At 43.8% G+C, this 14640-nt stretch overlaps 3 protein-coding genes across 3 annotated transcripts; all 3 read left to right on the top strand.

Annotated features, from left to right (window-relative positions):
• Positions 1–1839: 1839 nt before the first annotated feature.
• Positions 1840–4106, top strand: slc48a1a (solute carrier family 48 member 1a). Its single transcript, XM_067240181.1, has 3 exons — positions 1840–2259; positions 2666–2833; positions 2954–4106. Exons 1-3 carry the CDS (start codon positions 2130–2132, stop codon positions 3088–3090), a joined length of 435 nt encoding a protein of 144 aa, XP_067096282.1. The 5' UTR covers positions 1840–2129; the 3' UTR covers positions 3091–4106.
• Positions 4107–5216: 1110 nt separating this feature from the next.
• On the top strand, positions 5217–10402 carry LOC136946127 (solute carrier family 26 member 9-like). The gene is made up of 19 exons (XM_067240352.1): positions 5217–5341; positions 5527–5666; positions 5821–5931; positions 6023–6198; positions 6310–6474; positions 6621–6773; positions 6894–6976; positions 7057–7204; positions 7328–7441; positions 7570–7647; positions 7736–7831; positions 7914–8020; positions 8158–8227; positions 8461–8553; positions 8654–8800; positions 8982–9236; positions 9439–9493; positions 9959–10095; positions 10262–10402. The coding sequence occupies exons 1-19, from the start codon at positions 5217–5219 to the stop codon at positions 10400–10402; spliced, it is 2394 nt and encodes a 797-aa protein (XP_067096453.1).
• A 1225-nt stretch (positions 10403–11627) lies between these two features.
• On the top strand, positions 11628–14155 carry hrct1 (histidine rich carboxyl terminus 1). Its single transcript, XM_067239009.1, has 8 exons — positions 11628–11631; positions 12030–12246; positions 12692–12842; positions 12972–13096; positions 13226–13292; positions 13435–13542; positions 13686–13772; positions 13856–14155. The coding sequence occupies exons 1-8, from the start codon at positions 11628–11630 to the stop codon at positions 14153–14155; spliced, it is 1059 nt and encodes a 352-aa protein (XP_067095110.1).
• Positions 14156–14640: the final 485 nt, after the last annotated feature.

The raw sequence follows: 14640 nt of genomic DNA, 5'->3' as shown, positions 1-14640 counted from the left end.
ATCTAGAGGCCAGGCTGAACACTACACTGACACATCGGGTACCATAACGTGATTAGAATAATGATGGACACTCCTCTGTATGTGGGAAGTTTTCAGTTTGATAGTCTATAGTGTGTAGATTAGTAAATCATTTATTTTATCTATATTTTAGGTGTTGTCCTCATCATTGGGCAGTATGTGTGTGTGCGTGTGCAGGTGTGTGTGTGTGTGTGTGTTTGGCTCCTTTGGGAAAGGGAGTGGGATTTCCTGCAACACATCTACGCCCATTTGGAATGTGCCCTTTGCCAGTTGCCTCTGCCAACAGATCACACATAAACACATCATGAAACATAAAGCTGCTCAATAGATACTTGGGACCTTTCCCCTGTCTATGGACCAACATATACAGTCACATCACTGTTACACTACCTGTTCTCTTAGGGATTTTTTTTCTTGCAACAAAATGTTCTGATATAGTCCCGCTTCCTGAAGGTGTGCACATGCAGTACTGTGTGCTACCTCTTTCACCAGCCTCCCTCTCACCCTTTCCTTCCTACTGTCATGGCCAGCTAAGGAGTGCAAGAGACTGGCAATGTATTAATTCACCTGACCTCGTGGCCTTAGAGGATGGGAGGACTGCTCATGTTGAGTGACAGATACATATGTACAGAATTGTCCATGGAGAGCTAGACAATAACAAATTGTTAGGTAAAATTGAATGAATTTACCTAGCTCTCTTTTTGATTTCTTTCTTTCTCGATTTCTCTTTCTCTATCCCACTCTCTTTCTCTCTCTGAAATGCACAAACATACTTATGTATACATATGGCACTCACATATTGCTAACAACAATATCCTGAAAATCTAAATTTGTATTCTTTATATCAAATGTGTCATCTTTCCAGGTAATCATTCATATAACAGGATAGGTCATAAGATCATAATTTTTCCCTTTTTCTCGTGACTCATATTTGTTATAATTATTGTCTTACCTGGTGGATCCTCTGCCATGGTTCAGCGTTGATGTTTATAGATCCTCTGAGCTGCCTCTATATTCTCTGGGTATCACCAATGACAGTTTATCAAATTGGTCTCTGTCTCTGAGCTCTGTGCAAGTATTTTTTTTTACAAGGGCTTCCTGTATTTCTCTGATTGGCTATGGAAATTGTGCCTTAGGGGGGGTATTGAGAGCAGTGAGGGGGGGCAGAGAATGTGGCAGCTGACCTAGAAGTGAGAGTGCGACCGTCTGCTGCATACTGTCACAGGTCTACCAAACACATGGTCTTTGTACAAATAATACTCAAGGGTTGAAGAGAGAAAGGAAGCTATTTAAATAATAACGGCTTTGTAGTCAAACTTTCAGTACTGAAGAAAAGGATGTGGTTTGGTTTGTACTGACATATAACCACACAGGAAAGCTGTGCAAAACTAAAACATAATAGGATAATGTATGGAAACACATACAATTCGCCTAAATGACAAGACAACAGCCAACAGAACTGTGATCTAAACGTGATCATGTAGTATGGAATCATGAGGTTCCTCTTGTAGCCCGCAGTTATAATTGTTTCCATTGGTGGCGTTGCTCCCGTCTGTCACTTGGGGCTTTCCTCAGCGCAAAGATGTTTTGTGAACAGCGATCGTTAACTGCCTTTGCTTGCTTTGAAAAAGTCCTAATATTCTAGACATCATGATTAGCAGTACAAAATAGTTTATATCAACGTAGTGTATATTTAACAACATTTAATCTTCCAAAAACACCTACATATAACCTGTGTTGACTGGAAAGGCACGATAAAATAACGAAAGTTTGATATCGTTTGAAGAAACAATATCTTGGTTCTTCCTGTGTTGACGACACAGATGATATTTTGTTGCTACTGTTACATGTCGCGGTTGTTTGCAATGCAATGCATATCATTAGTACAAATAGGGATTAGTGAAGGGAAGTTTTAGAGATTTTGTTACACAAATAACCGAGAAATTACCGATTATTATTGGACCTATTGAATTGTTCTAGATGAGCGTCTTTTGAAAATAGTCTACTTAAGCAAAAATGACATAATCACTAGCTAGCTATATGGTAATCTGTTGGTGGGTCAAAAACATTTTCTATTTGATTCTCGAAGGCTATTTTGCATAGGTGATTTAATGGCGAACATAAGAACGTACATCAGTGTAGGATATGCTACCTTCGGTATGCTGGTTGGCTTTTCGGCGTTCCTTGTTTGGAACATCGCATACAAACAACCATGGACGGCGGCTATGGGCGGCTTGTCAGGTAGGTTCAAGCTGGAACAAGTTTCGTCCACACCACACCTTGATTACATTGCAGTTGACCTTATGTCGATTGTAATATTCTCTAATTTTATCGTCTCAAGTGCAACCTTTGTTGGTTATACAATGTAAAATAGGTATTGTGTGGATGAATAGGCTTAGGCATCACATGAGCAGATAATCATTAGCTAGTTCACTCCGGCAAACCTCATGTCGAATATACTGAATAAATACTGTACAGCAATGCGATTTTTCCAAAGAATCCTTTTCTTCCCATCTTCATCACAATGACTTGGTTTAGACATGACTTAAACATGGGCTATCTGGATATGCCCCAGTAGCCTAGTCTCTCTGGGGGTTAGGAGCTGGGATATGATGGATACTATCTATTTATGTATGTCCTCTAACAGGAGTTCTGGCGTTCTGGGCACTGGTCACTCACATCATGTACCTGCAGGACTACTGGCGCACCTGGCTGAAGGGACTCAAGTTCTTCATCGTTGTTGGTGTTCTGTTCTCTGTTTTAGCTGTGGTGGGCTTTGCCACCTTCCTGACCCTAGCCATCACACAGAAGCAATGTAAGTCTCTCTCTAGCTTAGACTATTAAAACATCTACACACACTTTGTCTCTAAGGAATGAGGATTCCCCCTATACAGATTTGTCTGACTGAGTCCAAATGTTACTTCCTGTCCTGCAGCTCTGACTGACCCACAGAGCCTCTACCTGACCTGTGTCTGGAGCTTCCTGACCCTCAAGTGGTCCTTTCTCCTGGCCCTGTACTCACATCGGTACCGGCAGGAGTTTGCTGACATCAGCATCCTCAGTGACTTTTGATCTTAACCACACAGCCATACGACTGGGACAGACTGTTAGGTGTTTGGCTGTCTAACAGCAGTGAGTTCTTTGATCTGGTCAAAGAGGGGTTGCAAGAATCCAGTCAAAGACAAACCAGGAAGAAATATAGAAGATTACAAGCTGATGTGACTGGATGCAAAATCATTGTACCTTTATCCCACCTAGTTGCACGCTCCGGATAAGCCCTATTTTCTATCAACAAATATTCCCATATGTAGCCTACTTAACACATTACTTGATTTATTTGTGTCAGGAAGCATTAACAATTGTACAACTGCTGGTTGACTTGGCATCAATGACATGAGTAGAGGCTTATGTCTCTAAGACTTACAAGCCTATTTGTGGAGTGGCTTAGCTGGATACAGATTGGGCTGCAGAGGCTACGAGAGGTTCGGACTCTTTGGGGTAGCTTCAACTGTTCAAAATGACACAAGTGTTATTTTATCTCAAATGTTGTTTTTAATGTATTGCTTCATTTAAAGAGGATAATTTAGGACTAAATGTTACAGCTGGCAAGGTGAAGAGATGCTCTTGTGATCTCCTTGTTGTTCTTTATTTTGCCACTAGAGGGAAGTACACTTTCTCAGCCACCCTTACTTTTTCATGTTATTGTTTTTATTTCCAAGAGAACTCTTTTACCGTCTGGTTGTGGTAAATGATTGCACTTTAAACAATGCTATTGCTAAACAAATTTGCACTCTCAAAGCTGGCATTCTGATGTTTATTACCATATTAAAATAGAAGATGTTAGAAGTGAAAGTTTTATGAATGTAATGGAAGAGATTTGAATGTTAAAGGCTTGTTTCCTTCACTTGATGTTTCCCATCTTTAGATTACTATTGTTAATCCTTGTTTATATATTTGCACTCTTATAATATCAAATTGATGTGTGGTGTATGTCAACAGTAGCCATATTTTAATCTTTATGTTTTTATGATTTTACACCAGAACTTCACTATTGAAATGACCAATAATAAAGTGTAATATAAAATGTATTACGTTGAGAGGTGTGTGTTTTTTTTTGAGCCATGGAGTGCCAAACTGTGAACTATGTAAATTTGACCTGACATAATTTTGAATGCTCTCCTTTATTTTTTTATTGACGTAGATCTAACGTTTACTGTGAGAAGGAGATGTTCTTAAATTATGTTTGGAATTTGCATCAGGGAAAAACATGACCTAAATATGCCATGAATGTCATGATTTTTCTCAGTCAACAAAATAACGAATTTTCTAAATTGAAAAAATCATTTTAGTTCCAATTTTAAGAAACCTCATCCAAGCTTTCTTTACAACTTTAGTAAATATGCCTGAAGTATTGTCTCATTCCTGTTTGACCTTTAAAAAAAGCAATATTTCCAAAGTAAATCTGAGCAGTTTCCCTCCCAGATAAGTATAGTGTGCCTGCCAAGACTCCTCCCCTTTGAGATGGATGGTCAGGTGAGGGTGTACAGTAGCAGCAGTATAAGATCAAACATCCACCCCACAGGTTTACCTGAGGATAACCATCACATCAGAAATCAATGCCATCACGCAAGTCGCTCCAACTCTAAGGTAGGCAGCAATACACATAAATATAGCTTGTGGAGATATTCAAGGAGTATTTTAAGCGTTCCTTATGACAGATGTCTTTTAAATGACTGTTGTATTTTTATATTACTTTGATCTCCAAATGTGCTTTTTTCTGGGTATTTTAATTTAAGTAACGGACAAGAGTATATGATATTAATGCTTTTGCATTATTCTCAAGCTCCCTGCTACCAGGTCATAGCTAGAAAGACTGGAAGGTGTAAATGGTTATCTGCTCATGAGCAATGGTTGCAACTGCACCAAGGTCAGATTAGAAACCTAGAGACAACACAAGAAAGTAATCTTTCTTCATTCTGCTGTAAGGTCACAATTGGCCACCAAGGGTGTGCGGATGGAATGTTTGTGTAAATATCATTGGTAAATTACAAAAGTGTTATGAAGCTACCGTATTTACTCTTCTCCACCCAGCGTCAGTAGCATTTCTTCTGCCATGGAATAATATGTGCACTGTGGTTCTCTCATTCACCATTCATGAATATGAGTGTTACCTAGCTTTCCCCTGATAGGCTGCAGCCATGCACAAGGACCGCCCCCGCTACGTCATCAGCAGACCTGCCTACACTCTCCCAGACCTTGATGAAGAGTTTGAGAAGAAGAGACGAACCTTCCCCATAAAAGAGAAAGTTCGGAAACTCTTCAGGTACTGGATCTCCATCCTGACCATGAAAGACCTCTCGCTCCTCCTTAGGCAGTGAACATCAAACTTTCTGTTTGAAACCATACCTTCTTCTGAAGCTCTGTGCACAGTACTACTGGATAGATGGGGGATCAGTTATGAAACATCAAAGAATGTTTTAACCAGATCTGAATCTTGCTGTGTGCTAGGTGCTCTGGGTCTCGACTCAAGGCTCTGCTATACAGACACCTGCCTGTGCTGAGCTGGCTGCCCAAATACAAAGTGAAGCAGAACCTACTGTGTGATGTCATCAGTGGGGTCAGCGCAGGCACCATCCAGGTCCCCCAGGGTCTGTATCTCTTTCTTCTTCTCTCACCAATATCGCATTGAGCTGCATAACTGGTTGTATGTTGAACATGATTCTCAAAGAAATCAATAGAGTTGGTTTCTCTGATGTCTTGGCATTGTTAAAATGCTGACTCATAATTGTTTTCTGTGTACAGGCATGGCGTTTGCCCTACTGGCCAGCCTGCCCCCTGTCAATGGCCTCTACTCGTCCTTCTTCCCCCTCATTCCTTATTTCTTTATGGGAACCGCTCATCAAATGGTCCCAGGTAAATCCTGGACAACTTAAGTTCGACATCGTCTTCTTATTTCAGACAGGCGTACTGTGTCTTACCTGCTCTCTGCGTCCACATTCCTCAGGTACCTTTGCTGTGCTGAGCATCATGGTAGGCATGGTGTGCTTGAGGCTGGCGCCAGAGTCTGACTTTAGCCATTTCAACTCCACTATCAATGCCACCGTGTTGGATGAGGAGCAGATGAACCAGGTTCGCCTCGGCATCTCTGCGACCTTGGCCTGCCTCACAGCTGTAATACAGGTACCCACAGGCTCAGCCTGTCACTGTCTTCACTATTTCTAGTCTGCTGTCACAGCTTATAAGGAAGAGTTTATCCAATAACAGTCATGTTCACCAATCCTGTGTGAGCAGATGGGCCTGGGCTTGATGCAGTTTGGCTTTGTGGCCATCTACCTGTCGGAGTCCTTTGTCAGAGGCTTCATGACTGCTGCAGGACTTCAGATTCTCATCTCTGTCCTCAAGTACATCTTTGATATCAGTGTGCCACCCTACAGTGGACCGCTGGCAACCATTTATGTAAGTGGGAGGATTGGTGTATATTATGTATACTACACCTCAGTGTAGACTGGTATGGGATTGGGATACACTGAATATAGACTGGTATTTGACAATGACTGAATGCATGAACCATATTTTTCTACAATGATCTGTTTGCATCTCAGACTCTGGTGGACATCATCTGTGGACTTCCCCAGACTAATGCTGCCTCGCTGGTCTTTGCCTTGGTCAGCTGTGTGGTTCTCATAGTGGTGAAGGAGCTGGGGGCACGTTACCGCCACAAGCTTCCCTTCCCCATCCCTATGGAGATCATCATAGTGAGTGACGCCCACTTGAAACTTGATAACTTGAGAAATTAGTCCATAGAACTCTTGCTAAACACTACTAGAAAGGAAACACATGAGAAATACACATAGATTATGTTCCTTTGTTCAAAGGTGGTGGGTGCCACAGCTATCTCTGGACCCCTGCATCTACCTGAGATATATCACATGGATATAGTTGGAGAAATACCACTAGGGTAAGTGCTACCAAACACTAATAATAGTTCAGCGATGCCATCTAAACATTAAACAAAGAAATGCTCAACGGATCTACTAGGTTCCCTGCCCCGATCCTTCCCACAGTGAGTCAGTGGGAGGACATGCTGAGCACCGCCTTCTCCCTGGCCATCGTGGGCTACGTCATCAACTTAGCGATGGGCAGGACTCTGGGAGCCAAGCATGGCTATGATGTGGATCCCAACCAGGTACTCACATGCAAGTCAGGGCATGAAGCCCATCTGGAGGGCCCTTTCCACAAGCTTTCTGAAACCCGTGGAAGAACAGGACAGGAATCCCAGTGTCATGAACAAGTGTGTGTCTCCATGCAGGAGATGCTGGCTCTGGGCTGCAGTAACTTCCTGGGGTCCTTCTTCAAGATCCACGTCATCTGCTGTGCCCTGTCCGTCACCTTGGCAGTGGACAGTGCTGGAGGGACATCACAGGTCAGTTCACGTTTAGGGGGGCTGGATGATTTGCTGGTCTATAGGTCAAAGCAATGTCTCTATACAGTAGGTTTGATTCTTGTCTCTGTATGTCACTGATCCACTGGCTGTTTCACCGGCTTCTCCAGTTTGCCAGTTTATGTGTGATGCTGGTGGTCATGGTCACCATGCTAGCCTTGGGGGCCTTCCTGAAACCTCTCCCAAAGGTATTCACAAACAAAGTATCATTGTAATTCATATTTGATTCATCATTGCTGAGCTCATCATGGTGAGTGTGTGTATGTCTAATCCCAGTCGGTTCTTGGAGCCCTGATAGCAGTCAACCTAAAGAACACTCTGCTGCAACTGTCTGACCCATATTTCCTGTGGAAGAAGAGCAAGCTGGACTGTGTAAGTGAAAGCAAACCCAATAAAAAAGTACGATCTTGCTGTCATTTTTTGTCCTGTACATCTCATCCTCTCTCTTATCCAGTGTGTGTGGGTGGTGTCGTTCCTTGCCACTTTCTTCTTGAGCTTACCTTACGGAGTTGCCATTGGAGTAGGCTTCTCAATCCTTGTGGTAATTTTCCAGACACAGTTGTAAGTCTTTTTGGTTTGAAACAGTATCACAGATTGGAAATGTTATATGCGATTAATCAATCATAGAAAGGAATATCATAGCATCCAGTAGTAGAACAGTGAATGAAACGTATCCACTTGGGTTGTGTTCCTCCCAGTCGTAACGGTTCAGAGGTGGCTCAGGTCACAGAGACAGACATCTACAGAAACCCCAAGGTCTACAGCAAGGTACTACACACCCCACACTGGACACTCTATCTTACATTACACACCCCACACTGGACACTATACTGACACTACACACCCCACACTGGACACTCTATCTTACACTACACACCCCACACTGGACACTCTATCTTACATTACACACCCCACACTGGACACTCTGTACTTACAGTACTGTGTGTTGTTCTGGTGGTTTGAGATATATGTGTTGTGTTTTTTGTATTGCTGTTTCACAGTTGCAGTCTGTGAAGGGAGTGAAAATAGTGAACTACTGCTCTCCTCTCTACTTTGCCAATGTGGAAATATTTCGAAGGAAGGTCATTAAAAAGGTATGGTATGTCCCGCTGGTCGAGGCCAGTCATGTTTAGAATGATGCTTCCACATCCAAGGTTTTAAATAATTCAAGTATGTATGGCTGTTTGTGTAAAGACTGGGCTGGACCCAGGCAAGCTTCTCCTGGCTCGGAGGAAGTTCCTGAAGGAGCAGCAGAAGAAGATACAGCAACAAGCCAAACAGGAGCAGGCTGAGGAGACCAGGAGTAGGAAGCTCAGCTCTCTGGTCAACATGAAGTCTCAGGTGAGAGGTCAGGGTCAAGGGTGCTTTACTGTCAGGAGAAAACATTATGGTGATCGGATTTTGATATACAGCGTAAATGTAAAAATAATATCCATTTCAAACTAACGATTAACGTTGGTCACAATTTTATGACTATGTTATTCTTGCTTTGGAAATCTTTAACTTTTCTGGGGCACTCCAGACCATTTCACAGTTGGAGCTGCAGAATGACTTTGACATGGCCGGTGACAGCAGCGCCAACAAGCCTGACCCGCCCACATGCTATGTCAACTTCCACAGCAGTGACATTGAGCAGGAGGAGCAGAAACCTGACCCCGACCAGGCCCACTCCTCCCCTGCCACCCTGGAGACCCAGCCTCAACCCTTCCACACCCTCATCTTGGACCTGGCAGGGGTCTGCTTCATTGATCTGATGGGTATCAAAGTCCTCACCAAGGTCAGGCCCTGGTTGGTCTCAAGACATAGAAAGATTAAGAGAAGTGACATATCCCATTTATCAGGTCTACACAGTACATAGGCATTGTGTCAGTTGAAGTTGAAAGTTGAAGTTGAAACAAAGTTGTCTGTCTGAAACTGTGTAAAATACACAGTTAAAGTTGTATTGACAAACTTTAGGATTTTTAATGTTTTCTCCACAGATGAGCTCAAGCTATGAGATGCTGGGGATCAGTCTGTACCTGGCTAATGTTCAAGGTAAGCTCTGCTTTGACGCACAGCAGCAACTGCTCCATCAAACAGATGACCTGATGCAGCAATGATAAAGCAGTTGTCTGGGAAACAGGATAGCAGTAATATTGAATCATAGTTTTTACTGAAAAAGACAAATACAAGACAACTGAGTTTTGACTTGTTGGTCAGTTAATGATCAACCCTTTACTGGACGAGAGGACACACGGTTGATAAACTGATGATTCATCAAGTAAAAAGAAAAGGTTTGCATTTATTTAAACAAGATTAGACAAACTATTCACTGTTGTAATTTTTAAATAAAACACACAACCAAAGAATAGTTGAGGGTGTTCAACTTCCTTCTTGTCTACATGTTATCATCAGTCAAACCCAGCATCACAGAGGTGTTTCAAGGTCATGGACTTCTGCTCTGTGGTTTAGCCCCCCCCCCCCCCCCCCCCATGTAACTGTTGCTTGCGTTGTTTGCAGCCCAGGTGTATGAAGAACTGGAAGGGGGAGGGGTGTTTGAAGAGGGCAGTATCGCTCGTGGTCACCTCTTCATCTCCGTCCATGACGCCGTCCTCTTCGCTCAGGAAAGGTGGACAGGCTCAGGAGCCTCTACCAAGGCATGTCCCGCTAGTTCTCTTATCTGTGTTGCTGGTTGATACCCCCCTTTCCCTCCTTCTCTGTTTACCTCCTTTCTCTCCAGCCCTCACCATCTTATCTGGAGGTAAACAGAAAACTCACACAACTCAGGCATGAATCAAGTGTTCTTCTCTATGCACTTTCCAGGCAGAACTGGAGAGGAGAGAACTTGCCCTCGACATTCATGAGGAGGACGTGGATCTGGAACAGGTATGGAGGTCATGGGAATACACTACATGTTCTGTACAATATTTCATCTGGATATACTCCATAGCTAATGCAAATTAAAGGTGACTTCTCTTACACTACATTTTCATCACCACAAAGCCTAAAATATTTCTAAAATGTTCTTTTGTCCTCAACAGGAGATGTTTTGACTGCATGGTGTTTTAGTGGAAGAAATTAACAAATTAACTCAGAGACTGTTCAATGCACGGTGCGTCTCACAATACACTGATTACACATTGATAATTTGTAATAAAAATTAAAAAATATCTTGTATAAATATTGTGACTTTACTACTATTCCTAATATCGAAAGCAGTTGATACTGAATAAACTACGGATCACAAAGACTTATTTCCCACTGAACACTTTTACAAGAATTTGAACTAGCAGTTTGTCTAATTGTGTTGTTTAGATCAGCTAACATGTAGCCTTGACGTCACAACGCTAATCCAACTGTCAATGAGAGAAGTAGGTCAAGCTATTACACACTGACGGTCAGACAGGTAGTGTTCTTTGTCTGTTCTGTGATTTCATATTAGCTTAGATATAGCTTTTCTGTTGTTGGATGGGAACCAATGTTGTTGTTTCATGCAGTAGGATCATGGATAGAATAAGAGTAGGGTGTTGGGGATTTTGAAGGTTTATGTTGACCATAGACAGCTTACTGGTGACAAGCAGATTTGTATAAAGTTTTATTGTGTTATTGATATACAATACAATATATTGTACTGTAATTCTTAATTTCAGTGTGGAGATAAAAACAACACAAAGCTCACTTTACCTGGTCAGTCTGAGCCATGCAAGGCAACTTATTAGAAGCCTAACTGCACTATTTTGATTTGATTAGAGTAGTTAGACATCTTAGGTATCTGTAATGCAGTTGACTTTTCAATCTGTCTCTGTAAAAGTAAACTACTCTAACAGTGTATTATTACAACTATGACCATGTCAACACTCTACAAATAGGCTGATGGATTCCGGCTCCCTCTGGTGTAATAGAATGTGAACTACAGGTTGAGTCTCCAGAACAAGCCTCACCATGGTAGGAAACTGTGGATTTATGGTATTTGTCTTGCTGAACACAGCTATTGTCTAAATCTTAGCCGTGTGTCAACGGGATTGTTTGCACTTTGGAGTTGGACTGACATGAATGTGACACCAGGTATGACACACCACACCAGTAATATACTGTGAAATGTCCTGCTAAATAATTAATCTAGCTCCTCAACAATAAAACATTTTTGTTTTTCTCAGAAGCACTCGCTTTCTTCAGTCTGTTGGTCTATATGGGTAAGTACAGCTCTGAAGGTTGACATCAGTTTACACGTTCTGCTGACCGTACCACTCTCTGCAGGGCCTTGCAGTGCTGCCTGGTGCTGCTCCCATACCAGGCAGTGTTATTCCCTGTCAGGATGCTCTCCATGGTGCTGGTGTACAGACTCCAGAGTATCTGGGGAGACTCTCTCTCTGTGACTTCCTCACCACAGGGTCTGTGTTACAGGACCAGGTCCTTGGCAATCTGAACAGCAGGGTGTTATAAGTTGTCCACCCTCTCCACGGGGTACCCACTGATGTGTAGAGGGTTGTGGTTCCACCCCTGATTCCTCCTGTGTTCTACTAGCAGGCCTTGGATTCAGCAGTCCTCTCCTAAATGTTTACAGTGTTGGTTGTTCCTTCTCTGTGTGAAGCCCTCTGTCAACAGACAGAACACAGGCTGGTGTGCTATGTGACCAGCCAGACACAACCCCATCCTGATGTCCCCTCCTTCCACCTGGACCAAGTGGACCCTTTACTCTGCACACACATCATCTACGCCTCCCTGGACCTGGCTCCTGATGACCACATCCTGCCCTTCTCCTCCGAAGATCAGGCAGCCTGGATTTCGCTCAGCAGTCTCAAAGACAGGTGTGTAGCATGGTCTAGACCCTTACTCTAGGGTCTACAGTCAGGGTCTGTGTGTTTATTCATGAGTGTAGCTAAGAGTACTGTGAACATGCATGTATGCTGGTGTTTCTAATTGACTGACTCTGACTGCTATGGCTATATGCAAATCTGTGTTCAAATATCTGCCTCCAAAGTAATCCTGATCTGAAGATGCTGCTAGCCATAGGGAGATGGACCTCCATTACCACAAGGTCAGTGTCCCCATCAGTACAACAAAGTACAGACCCTTCATCTAAGAATCCTCATAAACACTGTGCTTTAGCGAGCCAGTGTCACACAGACAGTTTATTGCCTTCAGGATTTCCAATCATGGAAGCAAAGTTAAACTACTAGAAAAAGACAATATAAAAATATGTTTGAAAAGTTTTCTCTTCAACAGTGGCATGTTGTAACTTCCCCATCACAGGCTTCTGGAGATAGCCTCAGACTTCCCCAGGCGAAAGACGTTTGTGCAGTCAGCGGTGCAGTGCCTGAGGCAGGAGGGTGCTGATGGTCTGGACCTGGTGTGGCTGCCTGGAGCCCAGAATAATGACACTCTCCTCACTCTGTTTCTCAAGGCAAGACATTCCATGCACGTTGTCATTTGATGTCACTTGTGATGGGTGTTTTCTATTTTGTAACAGCCTCATTTTTTACATCTGGTTCTTTTCTCGTTTGTGTGTGTGTGTGTGTGTGTGTCGGTGTAGGAGTTGCAGGGGGCGTTCCAGGAGGAGGCTGGTGTGTCTGGTAGAGAGACCCTGCTCCTCTCCACAGCTGTGCCAGGGCTGGAGGACCCTGACCTCCAGGGCTCTGATGCACGCTCCTTCTCCCAGTCAGCCCACCACACCACCACCACATTTTGACATCATATTGTTTGTGCTACACAGTCTGGCACCCTTAGGAGGTGACCTCACCTTAAGTAAACGGGATGTCATAACTAGTCATTCATTGTATCCCTCAGATATGTGGACTTCATCTCCTTTCTGACCTATGACCTTCAGCGGCCACTGCAGGCAACACCAGATGTGGTCAGACCTTACATAGTGCACTGCACCACCTCTATCCATTCCTTGTTTGTAGAATATTTGCCTTGGTTTTCACCCTTCATTTACAGATTCATATTTGCCATCATTTTCTCAGAACCATCTGGTAACATACTGGCTGTCACAGGGAGTGGAGTCTCAGAAGCTGACCCTGGGATTCCATGTCTCAGCTCCGGGACTGTGGACCCTGGAGAATGAGACCAGCTTACAGTGGGACTCAGAGGATCACACGCAGGTAAACACTTCATGTTGATGAAGTGTTGACAAAATATCATCTGTTTGTTGATGAAATAAGGGGTTTGGCTCCAGTAAGGTTGACGCTTCCTGCTGGGTGGTTCTGGGTTGGACCTCCTGGCTCTTGTCTGCTCTTCTCCTCAGATGTGCCACTTTCTGAGGACCTCCCATGCTCATCCTGATGACCACATGCTCAGCTCTGAGAGACATGGAACCAGCCTGAGAGGAAAGGTACATGTGTACAAGCACAGTGCCTCAATCCTGTACTGTGTTGTGTCCGTCCATATGTTCAAGTCCCTCCCGTTGCCTCCTAGCTTTGGCAGCTGAGGAGAGTGGGTGTGCGGGCAGCCTCAGTGTGGTCCCTGGGCCTTGACGACCCTACTGGGACCCTGTGTGGCCGTGGCTCCTCCCCCTTCACCAGGCTGCTGAGGTCTTCTCTCAGGCGCAGGAATCACCACACACCTCATCACCGCTCGCCACACCACTATCAGCATCGGCACCACCATCGCTACGGTTCCTCTACCCGGGGCCGTCACCTTGGCCACCGCCATTGTCACCGTCATCGCGTCCGCCATGACATGGTGTCACCTAGGCAACACACCACCTCGGTCTGAGTGCTCAGATCTGTTTGTGTACTCAGTGTTTGTTAATGAGGGTTCCTTCTTGCTTATGTGGAAAACAATTACGCACACACACGCACACACACGCACACACACGCACTTTCCTATAGCAGCCTCACGGCAGGTAGTGATAGCAGATAGATACTGCGTTCTCTGTGCATGAATAGATTTATGAGCCTATTAAGAAATCATCCTAAGGAATTCTGGCACACACCTGGTCCTCTGGTCCCCCTCTACTCTCCAGCAAATTGGCACCACAGGTAATTACAGAGCTCCTGTGGCCATCAGCTTTCATTTGGAGCAGTGGGAGAGCCCCTTTGCTTTTAATAGCTTCCTCTCCATCCTGCTGACTTTTTGTCTGTGCATAAGCCCAAAAACAACCCTGTACCATTGAGATACTATGAGCCAGCCAGCGCTCAGGATCCGACACTGGGACACTTCAAAGCTGGTGTAATATCCTGAAAAGCACCATTTGTAAT

The sequence above is a fragment of the Osmerus mordax genome, chromosome 7 (genome assembly GCF_038355195.1).
Source record: "Osmerus mordax isolate fOsmMor3 chromosome 7, fOsmMor3.pri, whole genome shotgun sequence".
NCBI classification, from domain to species: domain Eukaryota; kingdom Metazoa; phylum Chordata; class Actinopteri; order Osmeriformes; family Osmeridae; genus Osmerus; species Osmerus mordax.
Note: the sequence above shows the minus strand (reverse complement) of the source record. Positions and strands in the feature narration are given on the sequence as shown.

What these genes read in the sequence shown, in the direction of transcription:
- hrct1 (XM_067239009.1), top strand. An exon ending in TCCTCACTCTGTTTCTCAAG is followed by an intron (nt 12,843 to 12,971) that starts GCAAGACATTCC and finishes GTGTCGGTGTAG; the next exon opens with GAGTTGCAGGGGGCGTTCCA. An exon ending in GATGCACGCTCCTTCTCCCA is followed by an intron (nt 13,097 to 13,225) that starts GTCAGCCCACCA and finishes TGTATCCCTCAG; the next exon opens with ATATGTGGACTTCATCTCCT.
- slc48a1a (XM_067240181.1), top strand. Translation starts at nt 2,130, where the DNA reads ATGGCGAACATAAGAACGTACATCAGTGTAGGATATGCTACCTTCGGT. An exon ending in GGCTATGGGCGGCTTGTCAG is followed by an intron (nt 2,260 to 2,665) that starts GTAGGTTCAAGC and finishes GTCCTCTAACAG; the next exon opens with GAGTTCTGGCGTTCTGGGCA. An exon ending in AGCCATCACACAGAAGCAAT is followed by an intron (nt 2,834 to 2,953) that starts GTAAGTCTCTCT and finishes CCTGTCCTGCAG; the next exon opens with CTCTGACTGACCCACAGAGC.
- LOC136946127 (XM_067240352.1), top strand. Translation starts at nt 5,217, where the DNA reads ATGCACAAGGACCGCCCCCGCTACGTCATCAGCAGACCTGCCTACACT. An exon ending in ACCCCAAGGTCTACAGCAAG is followed by an intron (nt 8,228 to 8,460) that starts GTACTACACACC and finishes GCTGTTTCACAG; the next exon opens with TTGCAGTCTGTGAAGGGAGT. An exon ending in TGGTCAACATGAAGTCTCAG is followed by an intron (nt 8,801 to 8,981) that starts GTGAGAGGTCAG and finishes GGGGCACTCCAG; the next exon opens with ACCATTTCACAGTTGGAGCT.